The following is a 24,345-nucleotide window of genomic DNA, read 5'->3' on the forward strand; positions in this document are numbered from 1 at the left end:
GGGTAATGTCAGGGTGCAGGTCTCCCTTCTGCACCATGGACAGTTCCAGATCCTTCCACCATCCACTGTGCCCTGCTTCACTCCATGCTAGATCAGTTTCACCTGCTGCAATAATCAAGTCCGGACTCATAACACCTGCCAGCTCTCCTATATAAGCCCTCTTCAGTCTGCTCCTCGTCGCTGGTTCATCTGCATTCACTCCTTGTTGCCTGCCTGAGTCTCACAACTTCTAGCCTGAGATCCCTACCTCTGACGCCTTGCTCAGCCAACCGCCTGCTCCAGCTTCACTGTGTCTCTACCCTCAGCCATCTCCTCCATCACTCGTCTGCTCTTGTCTGGTACAGTCTCTGGTCTCCATCTCCATTACTCAAAGCCTTCAATAAAGCTCCTTAAACGTAGCTCTGTGTGTGTGGTGGTGTTCGGGTTCATCAGAACAAATCCTGACAACAACTGGCATAGTTTGATTCAGGGAGCCAGGAAGAATAAGAACAATTAGTCACATCCACATGTATGCAAATGTACATAACTTTAGAAAGGGACGTGGCCAAAAAAAACACACATGGAGCTGCGGTCAGGCTGCATACATTCCCACATTACGTCAATTATTACTAAATCCACATTTTTGTGTGGAAATGTATGTACATGAGGCCCCAAGTCATTGAAATTAAACTTTCAGTTAATTTAAAGTAATTCACATCAGATATATTTTAGCAGTACAAAATTATACTTGTCATTTTTATTTTATCTAGTCACTGTGTAATACATATATCTCTAATCAAAAAGATACTGGTTACCTTAATAAGAAATTTCAATAGAAGCTTCAATAAACCAGCAAATCGATAGGTCTGTTAATTAGCTCCAATCAGTTTGAATGTAATTCCAGGATGTAATGTGCTCTCGTAAATTATACATATTGTTGATTTGCACTAGCAACACATAACTAATTAATCATATCGCTGGAAACACAGGGATACAGACTACAAACAAAGCAATCAAAAATATGAGAACCATTTTAAGTTATTAGTAAACTCTGATAAACATGTTTGAATCTGAGTTGTTGAGCGGATATGACTAACCAACCAGACGACACTCTGATCTTCCTGGTAATGAAGCCCAGAATTGAAATAAATAAAACAAACAACATGTGCATTACAGGCTTTCAAAACACAGTCTGACTCAAAATCTCACCTTGGTGACAGCTACTTTTGCACCTTTGTTGATAAGCTGGACCACATTGTCGGCTTGTCCTCTATGGGAAGCTATGAGGAGGCGCTCGGAGAGTGCGAGGACCTCAGCTGCATCCTGCTGGCTCATGAAGCAGGGCGAGTGATGCAGCTGTCTTTGAACACCGTATTCCAGATGCTAAGAAATGTTAGGATGGCCAAGTTGTTTAATAAGCTAGTAAAGACACAGGGTTGCAACATGGCCTAGGGGGCTGCCAGTATTGCTGATTTTCTGCTGCTAGAAACCACCCCCTTGGCCAGGATTGTGTTCCATCATGCTCCAACCATCTGGGAAACACAGATAAAAAACAAAATCAGTCTGTACTCTACTCACAGCTTAGACAGGAGAACAGAGGGAACAGGCACAGTGCGCTGACATCCCTCCTGTACAGTTTACAAAGCCCATCCACAGTCCTAGAGGGATCATATGAGATGGATTTAAATAATACGTAGAGTATTACATTTACAATTTAGATTTTTTAACTATGAAAAGATAATTTTTGAGATTTTCCAAAACCTTAAACTTGTCCTACAAGAGTTGCCACCAAAATAAATGAAGAAATGTGAAAACCAAGGGCCTAACATGGTTCCAGGGGAGAATATAGAACAGATTACTGGATCATCGCTAAGAGTGGAACAGATTCATCTCACAAGAACAAGAGATAAAATCTTATCAATATAGTGCAGACAACTAAGAATGAGTTTGAATTTTTTAAATTCAAATGTATATTTTTTCCACCTTGATAAGGAATGTAGGGAAGTTCAGTAACATACCTTACACAGTTTTCATAGGACTGGGATTCACCTTACACATTTTCTCAAGCTATAGACTGAGTGAACATGCAGTCACAGCCAAGAACCTAGAACCTTAGAAAACGTATGAGGACATGCCAAAAAACCAAGGGCTTAACATGGTTCCAGGGGTGAATATAGAACAGATTACTGAATCAATGTGTGCTTCTGTGCTTTTTTGTCTGTCTTGTTGTGTCTCTGCTCTGTCTTCTGTAACCCCCAGTCGGTCGAGGCAGATGACTGTTCATACTGAGCCCGGTTCTGCTGGAGGTTTTTCCTTCCCATTAATGGGGAGTTTTTCTTTCCGCTGTCGCTTCATGCTTGCTTAGTATGAGGGATTGCTGCAAAGCCATGGACAATGCAGACGACTCTCCCTGTGGCTCTACGCTTCTTCAGCAGGGAATGCTGCTTGTCAAGACTTTGATGCAATCAGCTGGTTCCCTTATATAGGAAAGTTTTGACCAATCTGTATAATTTGACCCAATCTGTATAATCTGATTGATTTTGACTTTGTGAAGTGCCTTGAGATGACATGTTTCATGAATTGGCGCTATATATAAATAAAATTGAATTGAATATATATGTCGCCTAACACTCCATGGAGAGAGAACTTAATTCCCGAGATCCCTATAAACTGAGTAATTACACATTTACTGTCATCTGTTCTAGACATCTAATGTTCTACGTCTTTATAAATGTTAGTTCTAAAATAGAACATAGTTTATATTCAAAATAAAGAGTCAAACTGAGAGACCAAAGAGCCAGCAAGCACCAAAGGGACCAGAGAACACTAGGGGAACCAAAGGGACCAGAGAACACTAGGGGAACCAAAGGGACCAGAGAACACTAGGGGAACCAAAGGGACCAGAGAACACTAGGGGAACCAAAGGGACCAGAGAACACTAGGGGAACCAAAGGGACCAGAGAACACTAGGGGACCCAAAGGGGTCAGAGAACACTAGGGGAACCAAGGAGCTAGAGAACACTGGGAACCAAGGAGCTAGAGAATACAGGGGACCAAGGAGCTAGAGAACACTAGGGGACCAAGGAGCTAGAGAACACTAGGGGACCAAGGAGCTAGAGAACACAGGGAACCCAAGGAGCTAGAGAACACGGGGGGACCCAAGGAGCTAGAGAACACGGGGGAACCAAGGAGCTAAAGGACACTGATGTGCCGGAGCACAACTAGGGCGCGGCACATCAGGGAAAGGTACGAGCGCTTGACAGCGTCGGGGGAAAGAGCGAGCACTTGACAGCACCGGGGGAAAGAGCGAGCGCTTGACAGCGCCAAAGGGAAGGAACGGGCGCAACACAGCGCCAAAGGGAAGGAACGGGCGCAACACAGCGCCAAAGGGAAGGAACGGGCGCAACACAACGCCAAAAGGGAAGGATCGGGCGTACACAACGCCGAAAGGGAAGGATCGGGCGTACGGAAACGCCAAGGAGCGGGCGTACAGAAACGCCAAGGAACGGGCGTACAGAAACGCCAAGGAACGGGCGTACAGAAACGCCAAGGGGGAGGAACGGGCGTAAGGAAACGCCAAAGGGACGGGCGTACACAACGCCAAAGGGGAAGGAACGGGCATACACAACGCCAAAGGGGAAGGAACGGGCCAACAGCAGCGCTAAGGAAGGTAACGGGCGTATGAAATGCCAAGGGGGAAAGGACAGGCGGACTGACACGTCAGAGCTCAACAGCGCAAGAAAACACTGGAGCACAACTAACGTACAGAGACACCGGGGGAAAGGAAAGGGCGTGCGAAAACGCCAAGAGCAAGGAACGGGCGTATGGGAACGCCAAGGGCAAGGAACGGGCGTATGGGAACGCCAAAGGCAAGGAACGGGCGTATGGGAACGCCAAGGGCAAGGAACGGGCGTATGGGAACGCCAAGGGCAAGGAACGGGCGTATGGAAACGCCAAAGGGAAGACAACGCCGGAGCGTGAGGGAAGCGCTGGGGCCCAAGGGACGAGATCGCCGGGGCGTGAGGGAACCGCCGGGGCACAAGGGAGAAGTTTGCCAGGGCGTGAGGGAACCGCCGGGGCGTGAGGGAAACGCCGGGGCGCTAGGGAAGAGATCGCCGGGGCGTGAGGGAAACGCCGGGGCACAAGGGAAAGATCACCAGGGCGTGAGGAACGCCGGGGCGCAAGGGAAGTAACTCGCCGGGGCGTGAGGGAAACGCCGGGGCGCAAGGAGAGATCGCCGGGGCGTGAGGAAAACGCCGGGGCGCAAGGTAAGCAACTCGCCGGGGCGTGAGGGAAACGCCGGGGCGCAAAGGAGAGATTGCCAGGGCGTGAGGAAAACGCCGAGGCAGAACGGGCGCACGGCAGCGCCAAGGGGTAAGTACAGGCGTACTGATATGCTAGGGCTCAACATCGTACGGAAACGGTGGAGCACAACTAGCATACAGATAAGCCAGGGAGGAGGACGGGCGTATGAAAACGCCAGGGAAAGAACTGGCGTATGGAAACGCCAGAGAAAGGTACAGGTGGACCATAACACTGGGCTCAACAGCGTATAGGAACGCTAGAGCACAATTCGTGTATGGTAAACCTGGGGAAAAGAACTGGCGTATGGGAACGCCAGGGGAAGCAAGAACGGAGGGCGTCCTAACACGCCGGAACACAAACAGAAGGCGTCTTAACACGCCAGAATCAGGGAATGCGCCGAGCAGCAACTGGCCGATCGCACCAGAGGCTCAGCCGGCGACATGGGAGCGCCGGAGGGCTCTGGTGGCGGCTTGCATGCGCTGGGCAGCAACAGGCGGGTGCGCCAGAGGCTCAGCCGGTGACTAGAAGCGCCGGAGGGCTCTGGCAGCGCCTAAACACAGAGGAAGACATGACAGGAGGACTAGGCCAGGGAAAACAATGGACTACTAGACTAAGACGGTGGCTACAAGACTAGGACGGTGGCTACAAGACTAGGACGGGGGCTACAAGACTAGGACGGGGGCTACACGGAAAAACCAAAATAAACCAGAAAACTAGGAGGGGGACCGAAACCCAGAGCCAAACCACAAAACCAAGCAAAACAAGGAGACGAGGGCAGGTTCAACCAAACTGATGAAAAACTAGATAACTACAGCTAAAAATAGGAACACGAGCAAAACAGGAAATCTAAGGTGAAAACTAAAAATTCAGAACCAAAATTCGAAAGCCTAAAGGGAAACCTAGAACAATTGGACCGAACTGAAAATATACCCCAAAGCAAAACAGAAACTCAAATACTTTTAAGGAAAGTGGAAAAAAACTCCTGAATAATTCCGAAACTCAAAATTCCTAGATAAACCAAACAACGATTCAACCCAAATAAATTCTCAGAAAGCAGAACAATCAAACTAAGAACTCTAAAGGAACACTAGAAAACTGTAAACCAAAGAATGTTAAATAACTCAAAACCTCGGGACCAAAATAACTCAAAACTGAAACTAGAGAACTGGATGTCTAACTAAAAAACGAGAATCTGGAAAATAAATCTGGAAAAATAACGCTAAACTAGGAAACTAGATCTAGGGTGGGAACTTGAACACGCAGACAGGAACTAGAGATCGCAGGGAGGAACTGGAGACACAGACAGGAAGTCGAGAGCGGGGATCTTGAGACACGGACGGGAAGCTGAGCACGCAGACAGGACTGAGGCGGGGCAGATCCTACCAGCTTCCGCACCTAGGCTCTGTGCGTGCTCGGGTTCATCCTTTGGCCGGCCCGTAATTGTCATGATTTGTCTTTGGATGAACCCGGACACAGCACGCACACACAGAGCTTGATCTTGAAGTGAGTTTTATTGTACAGAATGATGGGTGAATGACGAGAGGAACCAGAGTCTTTATGGACGGAGGTGAAGGGTGCGGAAGCTGGCTAGCAGGAGGAGCACGGGGAGACTGACCCGGAGGAGACTCGGGAGCGGAGGACTTGAAAGCGTTGAGCTGAGTTGCATGACTGGAGAACGTTGAGCTGAGTTGCGGGACTGGAGAACGTTGAGCTGATTTGCTGGACTGGAGAACGTTGAACTGAGTTGCTGGACTGGAGAACGTTGAACTGAGTTGCTGGACTGGAGAACGTTGAGCTGATTTGCTGGACTGGAGAACGTTGAGCTGATTTGCTGGACTGGAGAACGTTGAACTGAGTTGCTAGACTGGAGAACGTTGAGCTGATTTGCTGGACTGGAGAACGTTGAACTGAGTTGCTGGACTGGAGAACGTTGAGCTGAGTTGAAGGACTTGGAGCGGAGTTGCAGAACTGAAGAACGTGGAACCGAGAGCTGGAGAACGTGGAACTGAGTTGCTGGAGTGAAGAACGTGGAGCTGAGTTGAAGAACGTGGAGCGGAGTTGCAGAACTGGAGACAGACTGAGACTGAGCTGGAGTGAACACTACGGGCCGGCAACGAGAGCAGAAAGAGGTATGTTTAAATAAGGGTGGAACCAGGTGGAAGCAGTTGCGGGTTAATTGCAGCCTGCCAGGTGAAACCCATCAGGCTGCGCAGTAACGAGAGAGAGAGGGAGAGAGGCTCAGCATGCAGCCCTCACGCTGCATCCTGACAAGTATAATGTAAAAAAAGTTAAAGCAATAAACAACATCAATACAACACAGAAAATTTGATCTTTTTTATTTACTGCTATAGATCAATCTCAAGTCAAAAGAAAGCAGGTAATAATTGGAGTGACGCTCCATGCATGTCCCGACACGAGGACTTGGAGAGTAAAAAGCTGCTTTAACATGTCTTGTCCTGTTGGTACCCTCAATTACATGTCGGAATACATGGTTTAATTTTTACTGTATAAAACTGCATCTCATAAAATCCTATTGGCTACTTCATCAAAACATGTCATTGTTACAATTAGTTGTTGTAGTACATCAGTGGAGTGACATGACATATTTCTACGTTTGCCGCTAATGCAGCATTCAGATGCAGAAAAAAAGGCAGCAGGGTGAGGCCGATAATTGTCATGTCGATGCAAATTTCAAAGAAGAGTGGTGCAGAAGAAGACTCTGAGGACAGAGTCAAACAAAAACAGAACACAGGGGAACCAAAAGCCTAGAAAACACAGGGAAACTACAGGACCTAGAAAACACAGAGGAACTACAGGGCCAAGGAAACACAGGGGAACTACAGGGCCAAGGAAATGACAGGGGAAAAATAGCCTAAGAGACACAGGGGAACCAAAAAGCCTAGGAGATACAGGGGAACTACAGGCATAAGACAACTTCAGGGGAAAAACAAAAAAACAAAACAGGCGTACAGCAACACTTGAGCTCAACAAGCGTACAGAAACGCCGGAGCAACAACTAGTGTACGGAAACGCCAGAGGGGCAGAACAGGCGTACGACAACGCCAGAGGGGCAGAACAGGTGTACGACAACGCCAGAGGGGCAGAACAGGCGTACGACAATGCCAGAGGGAAGAACAGGCGTACAACAACGCCAGAGGGAAGAACAGGCGTACAACAACGCCAGAGGGAAGAACAGGCGTACGACAATAACAGAGGGAAAAACAGACGTACCGAAACGCTAGGGCTCAACAGACGTACCGAAACGCTGGTGCACAACTAACGTACCGGAAACGCCAGGGGGAAGAACAGGCGTACCAACGCTAGGGGAAAGAACATGCGTACAAACGCCAGGGGTAAGAACAGGCGTACGACAACGGCACAGGGAAGAACAAGCGTACGACAATGGCAGAGGGAAGAACAGGCGTACGACAACGCTAGGGCTCAACAGGCGTATGGATACGCTGGACCACAACTAGCGTGTGGAAATGCCGGGGCGTATAGAGACGGGGACATCTAAAACACCAGGGAACGGAGGGCGTCCTAAGACGCCAGTGAACAGAGGGCGTCCTAACATGCCAGGGAACAGAGGGCGTCCTAACATGCCAGGGAACAGAGGGCGTCCTAACATGCCAGGGAACAGAGGGCGTCCTTACACGTCAGGGGACCAGAGAAGGAGCCAGAGGACGTTCTAACACGCCAGGGGACAGAAGAATCTAAATACCAGAGATACAGAGGAAATAGGAGGACTCAGGAGAACTAGAACAGGGAAACTAGGGGAGGCCAGAACAAACAGAAACTACAGAGGGCTAGAACCAGACAAAACTTAAGGGACACTAGAACCGTACAGAAACCAAGGAGTGCAGGAAACTAAATGAGCGCCGGGACATTAATGAGCGCCGGGAAAGCACAGGATCCCGTACAGCGCAGGAACCCATTCAGCGCAGGAACCCATACACGTAGGGACTAGTGAATGAAACAGAACTAGAGAACTAAATACAGAACTAAGACAGGAACTACAAGACTAAGACAGGAATTACAAGACTAAAGCAAAACTAGAAAACTAAAGCAAAACTAGAAAATTAGAGAATAACTAGAAAATTTGTGAATAACTAGAAAACTAAGGCAGAACTAGAAAACTAAAGCAGAACTAGAGTGCGCTGGGCAGCAACGTCCTTGACATGCTGGGCAACGGCAACAGTTAACACTGGGCAGCAACGACAGAAAGCGCCGTCTTTTAACGCTGGGCAGCGTCGGAGGCGGGGCGTCGCAGATTGCGACCCCGGCAGACGAACCAGAAGCAGGGCATCGCCGACTGCGATCTCGGCGGAGCTGAACCAGAAGCGGGGCATCGCCGACTGCGATCTCGGCGGAGCTGAACCAGAAGCGGGGCATCGCCGACTGCGATCTCGGCGGAGCTGAACCAGAAGCGGGGCACCCACGGAGACCTCGTGCCGAAGCGGAGCAGAATCCAGAGGCAGACGGCACCCACGGAGACCTCGGGCTGAGGCAGAGCAGAATCCAGAGTGGGATGGCATCGGATCCTGCCAGCTCCTGCATCATGCTCTGTGTGTGCTCGGGTTCATCCTTTCGCCGGCTCGTACTGTCATGATTTTGTCTTGGATGAACCCGGACACAGCACGCACACACAGAGCTGGTTTTAAGAGAGTGTATTGCACAAGATGGAAGATGGTGACATGAAGAACCAGAGTCAGTTACCGGACGGAGATGTAGGATGCAGGAGCTGGCTGGCAGATACAGAGCGGAGCTAATAGTCCAAACACAGGGGAGGTGGGCAGCTAAAGAACCAGGAGTGTAACCAGAGACCTTGAAGACGAAGACGTAGGAACAGAAACCAGCAGCGCAGCAAAACAGAAACTAAACGGATGAGACGGGAACCAAGACGGGAGGACAGGAGCAGACAGGCGTGATGTTGGAGTAACTGAGGTTTACGAGCCGGCAACGAAGAACAAACTGAGGTGAGTTATATAGTGGTGTGAGCAGGTGGGACCAGTCATGAGATGATTGCAGCCTGACAGGTGCTCCTAATCAGGCTGCTCTGGGAAGGAGGAGGCAGGAAATGTTCAGGATGCTGCATCCTGACATTGACTTTGTAACTGCATTGGAAGATGACAAATAGTGTGACATCCAAGTATCCACAAGACTTTAGGCCTCTGTACCAGAGGCGCCATTGACACAAATTATATTAGGGACGATAACTTAAGTCAGAGACGATAAGAGGGGCAAGTGTATATTTCCTCTGTGAAGAGTCTCATCCGATTCTTGGAAGTTAATGTGATAACAGCCCTCAAATATAAACATGTACTTTTCATTCCAGATAACTGGCCAACGACTGGTTTACATCAGCAGAAATTATTCACACCCCTATGGGCCTGCACGGCTAAAGCCAGAGAAAGTGGATTATTATGCTCTGTTTCATCTTGGGCAGCCACTATGAGACACATGGCTGTACAGCTATGACAGATTCCCTGCACACAAACCCATAAATAAAATCAATCAAGCTGATGCATGCTTTCAGAAATGTAAAAGAATCTGTTCATTCTGATTGTATGATGTGATGTTTCACATGGCCATTATTCGTCATCATAATTGCATTATGTGTTGTACCCCAGATGGACACAGAAAACAAAGTTTTAATATTGTGTGTCTTTAAATCCTGACATTGTACCAATGGTGTGCTTTTGAGTTTGTGTTAGAGAGAGATTATGAATTTATGAGTAATCAGATGCAGATATATCAGCACAGCAGCACAAAACGGAACAGATAGAATGGGATTTAAAGATGACATCACAATCTCATTGTTTTATCATCTATTCACAAATTAATGTCAATACACAGAACCAAAGAGGACACAAATGAAATGTCCTCAAATCTCAGTTTCTTCACATCATTTACAAATAACAGACTTGAATTTTGAAACATTTCCAAAATGTTAAAATTAGATGACACGAGCTGCTGAAAGCAGCAAAACAATTTGAAGCTCTTAACAGGGCACCGTTCTATGGCTGACAGGATTCCACCATATTCTGTTGAGAATCCCCTCAGTCATACATGCTCACAAAGCAGCCACAGCAGGGTCACAGAGGCTCTCTACTTTGCAGCTAAGCAACGGGCTTTTGTACAAACTTTCTGGAAGTCTGAGCTCAGTTCAAAATAAGAAAGCCCTCTCTGTTCACATGGCTAAGGGAGGAGGTCTTGGTGAATACTTATTAACCTGCTCTTCCTTCAAGAACAAGAATCTATGCAATTATATATAGCAAATCCTAGTTTTTCACTCTCCACCTGAGTTTCATTACAAGATATAGCCTTGAAAGAACCTTGGCCTTAAGCTATTTCTTGTACATGACCTGTTCAAAACAACATACTTCTTGCTTCTTTATTACCCTTTGTGAAGGGTCAGTCTGGGGGCAACGGCTTGGCTCCCTACATCTGGCTTCATTGGAATGTGTGCAGCTCTTCACTGACGTGTTTTCCCAGCAGCTTTCTCATTGTTACTTGAACATGCCTTGCACATATTAGCTCCTCCTGGTAGTCTAAAATACTTTGTTTTTCACTCTACTTTCCCTCACTTTAAGAAAAGAAATCTTCCAGACAAAAGCCTATTTGGATGCTCACATGATCCAAATATTGTGTTAATTTCTAAAATGATCTAACTCATTATATGGTGGAGTGAATATAAGTGGCCCTGCAATGATAACTGGTTATCAGTGTTGTGTATAACACATTCATGAGTGGAGCTCAGCTCATCTTTTCAAAAACTTTGAAGTGAACGTTTCTGTCTTTTATGTGAGTAATTTAAAGTGAGGGCAGCTCATCCAGCCGACTCTTAACGCTGCTTTATTCTGAAGTAAACAAGAGTTTACAGTGCTTTTAAGGAAAACATTTGGATATTTCATGCAGAGAAGAGCTGTAACATTTTCCCTCTAGGTAAGTGGGCTGACTGTTGAGTGTGTGTGCGCTTATAGGCTGCAGAGTAAAGGGGTTGCGTAACTGCAAGGAGTTTTTGCCGTCTTCATGAGGACCTAATAGTGATAATACATCCTTCTCCCATTGCTTTTAACTTTACCGTCTGCACACACACATTTCTCTATCTTTCCCTCTAGATTCTTTGATAGTGACAGTGTGCTGTAGCAGTGGGGTGTGGGCACGCACCGTGGAGGGCAGCTAGCGCTATTTTCAAAAGGTCCTGTCGGGGATCACCACTCGAAAATTAGGTAGTGCTACTCTACAAAGTGAAAGGAGAGTGCAGTTACCTTATCATTCAGTTAGCGCATTACAACAGAAAATGACAGTATCCCTGCCAGCTCACACTGACTATGGTGCAGGTTATGGTCCTGATCCAGTGCTGTTTCTCTGCAAACCCCCACTCACTCTGCTCCTAAGGAAACAGCTCCTCCGGCTGCGGAAAGGGCGCTCACTAGAACAGAAGTTCACTTGGTCCTTTCTGTTTCTATCCCTCATAAACAGGGTTTATACAGGAATGAGTAACTCTAATTTAATGCTTTTCAATGCTCATCAGAGTCAGATTTACAAATATATACACTCTACAGAGTAGACTCATTGCAAAGTGCTGAAGGAGACTAATTGAGCCAAATCAATTCACCAAAAGACATGGAAAAAATATTGATTCTTTGATGAAAAAAATAAATAAAACAAAATTATTTGTAATTTAATTGGTAACAGTTTATGTGTTATGATAGATTTCTGCTTTTGTAACACATTCTATAAATATAACACACATTACGCACATTTCATTACAAAAACAAAACATAAGTAATTACTGCTGTCTTACCTCTACTTATAAATTAAGTCCATGCGGCGCTCTTTCTGAACAGAAATATCGGTCATTTTCCGGTAAAAGTCCTCTTTATATTCTTCAGTTTTAAATCCAGGCTTAAAAAGTGCATGGAAGAAACAAAGAGGCCATGGCTAGAGTGTGTGATGATTATGTGCAATGATTTTAGGAGGAGTGTTCAGCCAGACACTTGAGGTAATGCGCAACAGGATTTATTGAAGTGATGAAGAGGGTGAATCAGGCAGGTAGGCAAAAAAACAATCCAAGCGGGGTACAGAGCAGACATCCAAGCACGAAACCAAAAACTGACAGGAACTGGGCAAAACAGGCAAACTGGTCAGATAAGGTAATCAGGCAGGTAGGTAGAGTACAGTATGCTGGAGAGCTCTTACCAGATGAATGAGGACTGGGACATGAAACATGACAATCTAGCCGGGAGCAGAGAACTAAGGCAGGCATAAATAGGCGGGCGGACAGGTGAGCAGACAGAAAGTAATTAATCAGAACAGGTGTAAGTGATCAAGGATGGGGGAGTGACTGAGGGAGCTGACAGGACCAGTAAAAGGGGACAGAAACTAAACTAGGCGAATACAGAACTAGGAAGAGACAGGATTCAGAACATAAATAAGCACTAAGACTAAAACTAATAATATGCCAGGGTAAACTAAAACAATACACAAGCTATAATAGAAACCAAACAAGACAGAAACCAAGACAGAAATAGAACCTAAGACAGGGAAGTAAACTGACTAATCAAATAAACAAAACAAAACAGAACCCAGAATATGACATTTTGAAACCGAACCCGAAATTCAGCCAGACAGGAGAAACATTCAGGAAGTTTATTAAAGGAACAAGTGAGGGTTGAGGTGAAAACAAACAAAAACAGTTTTCAGGAAAGTCCAGAGGGGAAACAGGCAAGGTGAGCTGCAGGGAGCAGACACTGAGCAGGGTAAATAATCCAGGAGCGGAGCAGAGCTCAAGTAGCAGTCCAGACCGGGGACACAGAGACTTCAGTCCACACCAGATCCGAGTAAACTGACAACTCAGAACAGACAAGGGTTAATCAGGCTTGGCGACTTACAGGCAGGCAAGGGTTGGGTTCATCAGCAGACAATCCAGGTCAGAATCATGCAGAAGTCCAGCAACAGCTCAGGTCAAAATCCCAGGCAGGCAAACAGAATCCAGACAGGGGTCGGGTAGGCTCAGTACCGGAAAGCAGAATACAGGTCAGAATTACAGATAGGCAGGCAGGACAAGAAATAGCTGTAAGTTTGCACCGTGAGGATAGAGACGTTCTGGCAGGGAAGTGGCAGAGGAGGCAGGCTTAAATAGGGAGGAAAACAAAGGTGAGCAAAGTGAGCTAGTTGGCCACAACAGGTGGAGGTAATCAGGGGAAGGGAAGTGGCTGAAGGAGGAAGCAAGCTGACGAAAAATAATTGGAAGGGCACAGAAACTAAACTAAACCAACCCAAAACATAAATAACCACTGAGCCCAAACCTAAGATAGAAACCCAAACTAAGACTAAAACTAAGACAAATAACTAAAACTATCACAGAGTGTCTGGACCTAGTGAAACTGTACATGAGAATAACTCCAACAAGCAGTGATTTGACTCTGTTTGAAATAATACATGGCAGACCATACAAATTACCGCTGTTTACAACACAAATGCCACCTAAGGAGGAAGAAAAGTCACTAGCAGACCACATGAGAGAAATGTTGCAGTCTAAAGAAGTGTCCAATGCAAATTTACTGCCAGGAGAACCTTTGTCTCCACAGGATCCACAAGCAGTGAGACCAGGGGACTGGGTGTTCATCAAAGTCATCAGAAGAAAGAACTGGGCGAGCCCAAGGTGGGAAGGACTATTCCAAGTGCTCCTGACCATGTCAACAGCTGTGAAGATCACTGAAAAACCATCCTGGATTAACCTCAGCCACTGTAAGTTACAGAGTGTTAAACGCCTAAGGTTGGAACAGTGGGGAAGTCCGACTACAAAGGGGTGTGGTTTTTTTAGGGCCACTTGTCTCAACGTCGGTGAAGAAATCAACCGATCCCTGTTCTTTAGAGTCCTGGGTAAAATTAACATCTCTGCTCATCGAGTAAAAATGGGGTTCCCATGGAGATGGGGCCTCTTTTGCGTTGTGGCTGTTGCGTGCATTATCTGTTTGAGTCCAGATCCGGTAAATGAGAGAGGAAAGAGGTTCATCCACTCCACTGCCATGAAGATTTGGCTGGGTAATATCCCAAACCATCATGTTGACAACCTATGGGAAACATAAGCAAGGGCTATAGTCCTGCAGCATAACAAGACTGATTGCTATGTGTGTTCTGTCATGCCTAAATCTACCAAGCAGCCTACCTTGTACATAACCCCCATGAACACCTCACAGGCTATTTGTTTTGCATCATATGCATTCCAATTTAGGCCTGCTCAGTAAATGAACGCCACGACTGGAAGATTATGATGGAATGGGTGTGCAACGGAGAAAAGTCTTGTCACTGTTCTCTAACAGCAAAGTTACAGGTTATCCCACCAAGATGAAGGCTGTTATGCCTAAAGGAATGAAACATCCAGTGTGTATTCGCTCACCTAGAAACCACAAGTTTCTACTTGGAAACCACAAGTCAACTTTCCTACAGAGGGTGGCTGGTTCCTGTGTGGAGGAGACAGCATCTATCCATCATTGCCTGTAAACTGGTCAGGCACATGTGCACCTGTGTATGTTTCTGACCACACTGTCATCATCTCAGCTCAGGCTGTGAAAGACCATCACTCTAATAGGAGGAGAAGAGATATCAGCTCCAGCTCAGTGTTCCAACCCCATGATCCCATATGGGGTTCCAATGTTCCCTCTGAACATAAACGCTGGAGCACAGGGAACAAAATAGGACTTCCACTTTTCCCGTGGTTTGGAATTGGTAAATCTATGCTGATGATCGAGAGAGACATTGGACTACAGAATGACGACCCTGGTGAACATGACGATGGACATCAATAAAGGACAAAACAAACAATTAAGTGAAATGCGTTTAATGGTACTGTAAAACAGAATGGTTTTGGACATGTTAACTGCTAGCCAAGGTGGCGTATGTGTAATGATTGGAATATCCTGCTGTACATACATTTCTGATGCTAATAAAACTCATGTTACTGAAGCGATGTCTGCTTTAAAGAATCTGCAACAAGCAATGTCCCAAGATGCTGTTCCTCTAACTATGGATTTCCTTTCCTGGTTCTTTTCAGGATCCTGGTGGCACCTTTTGCTCAAAGTAATGATACCCATTATTATTGTTCTTGTTATTTCTTGTGTTTTACTGCTTGTGAAATCCCATGCCTAAAATCTATGATTGCTAAAACTATGGGAAATTTAATGTTTCAATATCAAATGCTTTCACAAATCCCTCTTGAAGAAATACAACCCGTAGTTTAAGTTTCCCCTTGTTAAATGCTTAACAATATGACAGTCTCATTGAAAATGCAGCATGCAAGAAATGAGTACTTGAGGTAGGTTAAGTTAAGCTTCAATTGTAAATAAAATGATAAACAGGAGGGAATTGTTGGTGAATGTGAATGTAATCATTTTATTTTTATTAAGTTACAGGCATTTAGTCAGTTTCAAGAGCTGGCCTGCAGGAATGTTCTATTGTTTTAACTTCACACAGTAGAACAAATGCCTCTACAGATAAGGAATGTCTTGCCTTATCCAGCTCTTTGTGTGCCGACCCCCATGTTGTGAATTCCTGAACCCCCCCTGTCCCTTCTTTGAAGTTGATAATAAAGGCAGAGAGAAAGAGGTGGCTCGAGGTAGATGAGCCTGTTCTCCGTTTTTGGCTGGTCTGCCCTCTTAGAGTTAGAATTTTTCCCATGTGTGTGCGTAGCGGAAACTTTCAGCCATTAGAATGCCGTTATTTGGATGCGTCAAGCATAAGGAAGATGGAATAAGGAAGATGGATGACTCATAATATGGCAGGAATGACAGGAACCAGCAACACGGCATGGGTGAGACCAGAACAGGGTCGAATGACGGACGACCTGACAATGTGATATCTCCTTCATTTGCTTTATTTGGCAGATTACACACAATTTACAGGTGAATACCACCACCTACTGTACAAGAGTGTGTAGCTTTAAAGGTTCCACCTACTACAGTTATGGCCAAAAGTATTGAGAATGATTCAAATGTTAATATTTACAAAGTCTACTGCTTCAGTTTTTATAACAGCAATTTGCATATACTCCAGAATGTTATAAAGAGTGATCAGTGTAACGGCAATTAATTGCAAAGTCAATATTTGCCTAGAAAAAGAACTTTATCCCCCAAAACACATTTCAACGTCATTGCAGCCCTGCCTTAAAAGGACCAGCTAACATCGTTTCAGTGATTGCTCCATTAACACAGGTGTGGGCGGTGATGAGGACAGGGCTGGAGATCCATCTGTCATGATTAAGTAAGAATGACACTACTGGACACTTTAAAAAGAGGCTGGTGCTTGGCATCATTGTTTCTCTTTTGCGAACCATGGTTATCTCTAAAGAAATACGTGCAGTCATCATTGCACTGCACAAAAATGGGGAAGAGAATCGCAGCTAGAAAGATTGCACCTCAGTCAACAATCTATCGCATCATCAAGAACTTCAAGGAGAGAGGTTCCATTGTTGCCAAAAAGGCTCCAAGGCGCCCAGGAAAGACCAGCAAGCGCCAGGACCGTCTCTTAAGAGGGTTTCAGCTGTGGGACCGGGCTACCAACAGTGCAGAGCTTGCTCAGGAATGGCAGCAGGCAGGTGTGAGTGCATCTGCACGCACTGTGAAACGGAGACTCTTGGAGCAAGGCCTGGTCTCAAGCAGGGCAGCAAAGAAGCCACTTCTCTCCAGGAAAAACATCAGGGACAGACTGATATTCTGCAAAAGGTACAGGGAGTGGACTGCTGAGGACTGGGGTAAAGTAATTTTCTCTGATGAATCCCCTTTCCGATTGTTTGGGACATCTGGAAAACTTTAGGTTACTTTCGTAACCCCGGTTCTCTGAGTAGCATGAGTGAGTGTCTCACATTGGGAACGCCTTCAGCGTGACCTCATCAGAAGCTCCTTTTACATTACGCCAGCCAGGATTGGCTGGAAAATAAGCCTGTCAGTGTCAGAGAGGGCAGGGTCCCTCCCCCCCTATATAAGGGGCTGACAGTTATTCAAAAACAATCACCTCTTCCTCGCAACGTTAGAGCAAGGAGGGTGGTTTGGTGAGACACTCACTCATGCTACTCAGAGAACCGGGGTTACGAAAGTAACCTAAAGTTCTCTTTCATAGCATTCGTTTCGTGTCTCACATTGGGAACGAAAAATATTCTAACTCCCGTATTGCTCAGCAGATCCCACACTACGTGCCTGCTGTCTCCATCATAGCTTTCTTTTTTTTTTTTTTTTTTTTTTTTACTTAGTGCTTGTTGTCACACTTAGAACTGAATGAGCCAGTGATGGAGCTGTGACATCAAGTTTGTAAAACCGAGTAAACGTGTGAGATGATGCCCAGCTTGCTGCAGCACAAATCTCCTGCAGGGGTACTCCTTTGAGTAGAGCCCATGAAGAGCTTAAACCCCTAGTAGAGTGGGCACGCAGGCCCTCTGGAGGCTGATGTCCTTTTGAGCTATATGCCAAAGAAATTGCAACAGTTATCCAATGCGCAAGCCGCTGTTTTGAAACAGCCTTTCCATAATGATTTTTAGCCCAGGAGACAAACAGCTGGTCACTTTTCCTGACCTGATTTGTTCTCTTCAGATAAATCTGTAAAGCTCACACAGGACAGAGACTGTGTAGCCTCTCTTGTTCCTGTGATGAAAAAGGGGGAGGATGAAAAGCCATCAACTCAATGGGAGAGTATGACCCCAACACTTTAGGCTCAAAAGCTGGGTTGGGAAGTAAAACTACTTTGGTCCCGTTCGGAGAGAATTTCATGCAAGATGGATGCACTGATAAAGCGTGAATTTCACCCACGCGCTTTGCAGACACCAGTGCCATTAGAAGTGCTGTTTTTAGAGCTACTATCTTTAGTTCCACCTGATCCATTGGTTGAAAGGGTGTGGTTGTGAGAGCATCCAACACCAGGGGTAGATCCCACGATGGAGCGATGGGTCTGGAAACAGGGAGCTTTCTGCGAGCTCCCCGCATGAAGCGGCAGACCAAGGGGTGTTGGCCGACAGTTCTCCCCTCAAAGCCTACGTGGCAGGCTGAAATTGCTGCTAGATAGACCTTAATAGTGGAAAAAGCTTTTCCTTTATCGATCAGATTCTGTAGGAAGGTTAGAATCACAGCCACGGAACACTGAAAAGGTATTTCTTGTGTTTCCGAGCACCATTTTTCAAAAACCAACCATTTGTACCCGTACAGAGAGCGTGTTGCAGGAGCTCTAGCATCCTGTATCGTCTCGATAATATTTTGTGGGAGCCCTACGGACTGTAGGTTAAACCACTCACGGGCCAAGCCCATAGAGCCAGTCTTTCTGGGTGGGGGTGAAATATCTGTCCCCGTGCCTGAGACAGCAGATCCCTGCGTGCAGGGAGCGGCCATGGCTCCTGCCAGAGGAGCTGTGTTATCTCTGCTAACCAATGTTTCGCTGGCCAATTGGGTGCAATGAGGATCATTGTCAGACCTTCTGCTCGTACCCTGGCTAGTGTAGGTGAGATGAGAGCTATTGGGGGAAACGCATACAGCAGAGTGCGAGGCCAGGGGTGGGCTAGTGCATCTACCCCCAGAGGTGGGTTCCGATCGTGCAGGGAGAAGAACATGGGACACTGATTGTTCTCTTGAGAAGCAAAAAGGTCCACGGATGGCTGACCGAACCTCTGCCAAATCATCCTCGCCACCTCTGGGTGGAGCTTCCACTCTGCATATGTGGGATTCCCCCTGGAGAGAAGATCTGCTCCGCAGTTCAACACTCCCGGGACATGAGTGGCCCTCAGAGACAGAAAATGTCTGCTGCTCCAAATGATTAGTTTGTGAGCCAGCGTGTGGAGCCTCAGTGATCTTAGCCCCCCCCCCCCCCCCCTGCCTGTTGATATAAGCCACCACTGTTGTGTTGTCTGATCTGATCAGCACATGGTGAGCTCTCAGAATGGGAAGAAAATGTTTTAATGCTAGGTGAACAGCCATGAGCTCCATGTAATTTATGTGCTCGGACTGCATCTTTGGACCCCAGGTTCCATTCACCATTTGGCGTTCGCATATACCTCCCCAGCCTGACAAGGAGGCATCTGTTGTGACAACTTTTCTGTTCTGCACAACTCCCATTGGGACCCCCTGAGTCAGTGCATCTCTGTTCCGCCATGGGCGCAGCGCTGCTGTGCAGGCTGCAGTAACTCTCAGCCTGCGCTGAGGAGTATGTGGCTTTAACCCCTGGGAGGCTACCCATCGCTGGATTCCTCTCATGTGGAGACGTCCCAGAGGGATTACCACTAATGCTGCGGCCATCAGTCCCAACAGCCTTCTGCAGAGTCTGAATGATACCTGGTTTCCTCTTTGAAACATGGACAAACAGTTGACCATTGCTTTCACTCTGTCCTCCGTTAGGCTTACTCTGGCATGGATTGAGTTCAGAGAGAGACCTATGAAGGATGTTCTCTGAGAGGGCAGCAGAGAACTCTTTTCCGGGTTTATTTTGAAACCCAGATCCATCAAGTGCTGTTTTATCACAGCTGTGTGTTGTGTGGCTTCCTGGTGGGACGACGAGGCAATCAGCCAGTCGTCTATGTAAGTTGCCACACGTATTCCCCGCCTCCTGAGCGGACCCACTGCTGCCTCTGTGCACTTCACAAACACCCTCCGGCTCAGAGAGAGTCCGAAAGGGAGGACAAGGTATTCGTAAGAATTCCCTTGAAAAGCAAATCTGAGGTATTTTCTGTGTGGAGGGTAAATGGGGATGTGAAAATAAGCATCCTTGAGGTCGATAGATGTAAACCAATCGCCTGGACGCAGGAAGCGTAGCAGAGAAGCATGTGTCAGCATCTTGAATTTGTATTTTCTCAGATGCCTGTTCAACGCTCTGAGGTCTAGAATTGCACGCATTCCTCGGCCGCCTTTCTTCGGCACGAGGAAATAACGTGAATAAAAACCTTCGCTGCTGTGTTCTGGTTGTACCAGCCGTATCGCTCTCTTTTCCAATAACGAGGAAATCTCGTCCTGCAGGAACCGAGCGGCTTGTCCCTCTGCCCGTGACTGAATTATTCCTCTGAATTCCTCTGAACTCTGCAATTCACTGCAGTTCCCTGGGGGAACTGCAGTGAATTGCAGTCTGTATCCCCTCCTGAGAGTTCTTAACACCCACTCTGAATTTGTGCATTTCGCCCAACGGTGGATTTTCACTGTCAGCTGGCTGACTGGCCAGTCTGATAGCGAGCCGAGAGCGCCCTCTTTGGGTGTAGGGTCGTAAACAACCCCGTACTGCACTGCGCATGCGCAAGGCGTCTGGTGCGCCGTAGGGCTGTTCACGTTGGGGATGCGTCTCACTTCCTCCGAAAAGGAAGGGACCAGATCCCCAAGTGAAATTTTGTGTTTGTTTTTCAACATTTTTGACTGCGCCCTTGGTTCTAGACCTGGAAGCGCCAGTCTGCAAGCATTTATTTCTTCGGAACATGAAGATGTGCTTGTGACACATAATTGGGGTTCGCTCTGGATACCCCTGCCCTGAACAGAGTCTTTGGACTTCTTGGCGTGATGAGCGGGATGGAACGTCCCCTCGGCCATACGCTGTGTCAGGCTGAACTCTTTGAACAGGCTCAGGAACGGAGCCACGGAGGAGAGCGACCCCTGCTCGCTCTTTCCATCCAAGGTAGGTGTTAGGCCGGTCGCTTCCTCCTCCTCACCACCGTGGTGGAGGTGGGGGGTGGTTGGTCTGTGCGAGGACCTTCAGGCTTTTTCTGCCAGTGAGCCTTGGGGGCAGGCGTCTTCTGCGCGCCTTGCGAAGCTCCATGAGCCTTTGGGAGCTTTGGGATCCTGAAAGCAGGAGGAAAGCGGGCTGCTGCCTGGGCAAAGGTCTGGCGCTGGGGGGCCGGGGCCGCAGTCCCAGTGGCAAACGTGCGTCTGGGAAGGCACAGCTTTAGGGCTTCGTCGTCCCTTTTCTTCTCCTCCCACCTCTTTTGCATCGAGGTTACCGCCTCTCCGAACAGCCCTTGGGGTGATATGGGTGTGTCCAGGAGGTCCTCCTTCTCCTTAGTCGCCAGAGTTGTGAGGTTCAGCCACCTGGCTCTCTCCTGCAGAACCATGAGTCCCATGGATCTGCCCATCGCCTGCATCGCTACCTTATGAAGCTGCAGGCAGTGATCGGTTATGACGCACACCTCCTCCCAAAGCGCAGCGTCTGGAGCGGCGGTCATTTGCTCTTCCAACTCTGCTTGATAGGCCATCAGCAGAGACGACGCATTCAGAGCGCGGACTAAGAGCGCGGCTGCCCTGTAGGACTTATCAGTCAGGCTCGACTGAAAGCGGTCCGCTCTTGACGGAAGGGTGGGGCCTCCGGCTGACATGGAGGTCTTCGGGTGCAGGTGCGTTGCGACGGCCGGCTCGACGAGTGGTATTTGGCGGAGGCCGCTATTTTCCATCCCGTCGCAATCCAGGACCGAACTGCCGGCTACTGGGTGCTTCTCCTTAAATGGCTTGCTGCGCCAGGAGACGGCCAATTCTTCCAGGAGCTCCGGGAAAATCGGTAGGAGCTGTCTGGTCGTTTTGCGGGTCTTCGGCAGCCTTTTTCCGTCGAAACGGGAGCGGGGAGCTTCAGATTGGACCTCTGGCCACTGGATTTCAAGCTTTGCAGCGGCGCGTTTGCACACGTCGTGCAAGTCAAAATCCAGCTCCGATGATGAACCGTCATGACCAGGTTGGCCAGGGCCCACGGGAGCGGGTTTTGCAACCCGCACCGGGGGCGCGGGAGATGGGTCATAGTCCTCATCGTTGTCCGAGAAGGGCAGCTCTGACTCCCAGTCAGAGAGCTCCTCGTCCCCTTCAGGCAGCAAGCCGAGCTGGCTTGAAGTGAGACCGAGCTCGGGCATTCCCTGTGGAAGTGGGTCCACGGCATCGAGGATTTCTCCCCAGCTTGGTCCGGCTTCTGGATCGGTGGAAAGAGGACCAGCCTGGTCGGCTGGTTCTTGAGCGGATGCTATAGAAGCCATCACCGGGTCGTTGGCGGACATCGTCGATTGACGAGCCAAGCGGCGACGGAGAATCTTCAGGGAGAACCGGCTACAGTGCGAGCACTCCTCCGTGGACTCGAGGGCTGCCTGGGTGTGTTTCAGACCCAGACATACCACACATGAAAGGTGGGTATCCCAGCTCGAAATTTTATTGCCACACGGGCAAGTCCGTCCCTTTGGGCTCACCTCCGCTTTCGCAGGGGATTTAACGGTCTCCATTATTTCAGGGAGATTCGTTGTAAGGCTACACAAAAATTAGCTTTTGACAGCTAGGCTAGCCAGGCGTGACTAGGATGGGGACAGCGTTTCGGCCACCCGGGGTGTAGCTCGAGAGTATTGCTACTCTGAACCGATCAACGTACAACCGTGAGGCGGTAGTTGACTGAGTATTGCTACTCGCGTAATGGTATTTCTACCAGGATAGCTTCACCGTGATATCGAACCCAACTCAGAGCAAAGCGCCCAGCGATCGAGCTTGCGCGTGGATCTACGGACAGTTAAGCTAGGCTCCAAGAAAAGGCGGGACAGTATCAGAGAGAGAGCTAATCAGGAACTTCTGCTCGTTGCGAGAAGAGGTTTTTGAATAACTGTCAGCGCAGTGTCAGCCCCTTATATAGGGGGGGAGGGACCCTGCCCTCTCTGACACTGACAGGCTTATTTTCCAGCCAATCCTGGCTGGCGTAATGTAAAAGGAGCTTCTGATGAGGTCACGCTGAAGGCGTTCCCAATGTGAGACACGAAACGAATGCTATGAAAGAGAACAGCTTGTTCGGAGAAGACGAGGTGAGCGCTACCACCAGTCTTGTCTCATGCAAACTGTAAAGCATCCTGAAAACCATTCATGTGTGGGGTTGCTTCTCAGCCAAGGGAGTCGGCTCTCTCACAGTCTTACCTAAAAACACAGCCATGAATAAAGAATTGTACCAGAATGTCCTCTGAGAGCAACTTCTCCCAACCGTCCAAGAGCAGTTTGGTAATGAACAATGCCTTTTCCAGCATGATAGAGCACCTTGCCATAAAGCAAAGGTGATATCTAACTGGCTCAGGGAACAAAACATAGAGATTTTGGGTCCATGGCCTGGAAACTCCCCTGATCTTAATCCCATTGAAAACTTGTGGTCAACCATCAAGAGACGGGTGAAAAAACGAAAACCTAGGAATTCTTGAAAAATGCAAGCATTGATTGTGCAAGAATGGACTGCTATCAGTCAGGATTTGGTCCAGAAGTTGATTGAGAGCATGCCAGGGAGAATTGCAGAGGTCCTGAAGAAGAGGGGTCAACACTGCTAATATTGACTTGCTGCAATAACTCATTCTAACTGTCATTAAAAGCTTTTGTTACTCATAATATGATTGCAATTGTATTTCTGTACGTATGTGATGACATCTGACATACACACATGGAAACCAGAGGGCAGCAGATCATGTGAAAATATAATATTTGTCATTCTCAATACTTTTGGCCATGACTGTATATTCTATTTTTTATTTTGTATTATGTAAAAATAAAAACAATGCTTTATTAATTATCCTAATTTCCTCCCTATCTCCATCTGTCCCTAATATTCCTTTAATACTTCATTATCTTCCCGTTTCCCTAATTACTTCCTCTCTCTTTCAGTTAGACTTAGACTTAATTTTGCATGCACAGAGTGCATACAAAACGAAATTTCGTTGCACACAACTTACGACAATGTAATGAGATTGCAATTGAAATAAAATAACATTACAATATAGAGTGCAGGAGTGATAAGAATGTACAGTGCAGGAGAAAAGCAGTTTTTAAAAAAAGTGTGCAGAAGAATGTTCAACCATGTTTGTAGAGCAAATATAATGGTGCAAAAAAGGCATTAATTTGAAAAGGTCAATGTTGGCAGTGCAAAATAATAATGGTGCAAAAACGCAGTAAAAATTCAGTTGTGTACTTTTAAATTTAAATGCAATATAAAAGTTCAGCAACGCTGACAGTGCAAAATAATGATGCAAAAAGGCCATAAAGTTCAGGTGCATATACAAGCAATTTATCAAATCATGATCCACATTTTTTTTTCCTCCACAACCCTCACATA

The 24,345-nt window shown here is 47.2% G+C and overlaps 1 protein-coding gene across 8 annotated transcripts in view; it reads right to left on the reverse strand.

Annotated features, from left to right (window-relative positions):
- Positions 1 to 24,345, reverse strand: part of ankrd6b (ankyrin repeat domain 6b) — a 175,388-nt gene that overhangs the window by 132,843 nt on the left and 18,200 nt on the right. For 3 of the 8 annotated variants that reach the window (XM_036147147.1, XM_036147144.1, XM_036147142.1), the window contains exon 2: positions 13,182 to 13,301. The exons of 1 other annotated variant lie outside the window; for it this stretch is intronic. Coding sequence is in view for 4 of the 7 variants with exons in the window: in XM_036147148.1 (XP_036003041.1) it covers positions 1,189 to 1,314 (126 nt within the window). In the remaining 3 variants the exon portion in view is untranslated. Of the gene's footprint in view, positions 1 to 1,188; positions 1,512 to 13,181; positions 16,322 to 24,345 lie in introns of those variants that run through there. 4 more of the 8 variants (XM_036147148.1, XM_036147145.1, XM_036147149.1 and 1 more) reach the window with 3 other exon arrangements.

The sequence above is a fragment of the Fundulus heteroclitus genome, chromosome 15, assembly GCF_011125445.2.
Source record: "Fundulus heteroclitus isolate FHET01 chromosome 15, MU-UCD_Fhet_4.1, whole genome shotgun sequence".
In the NCBI taxonomy this organism is placed as follows: Eukaryota; Metazoa; Chordata; class Actinopteri; order Cyprinodontiformes; family Fundulidae; genus Fundulus; species Fundulus heteroclitus.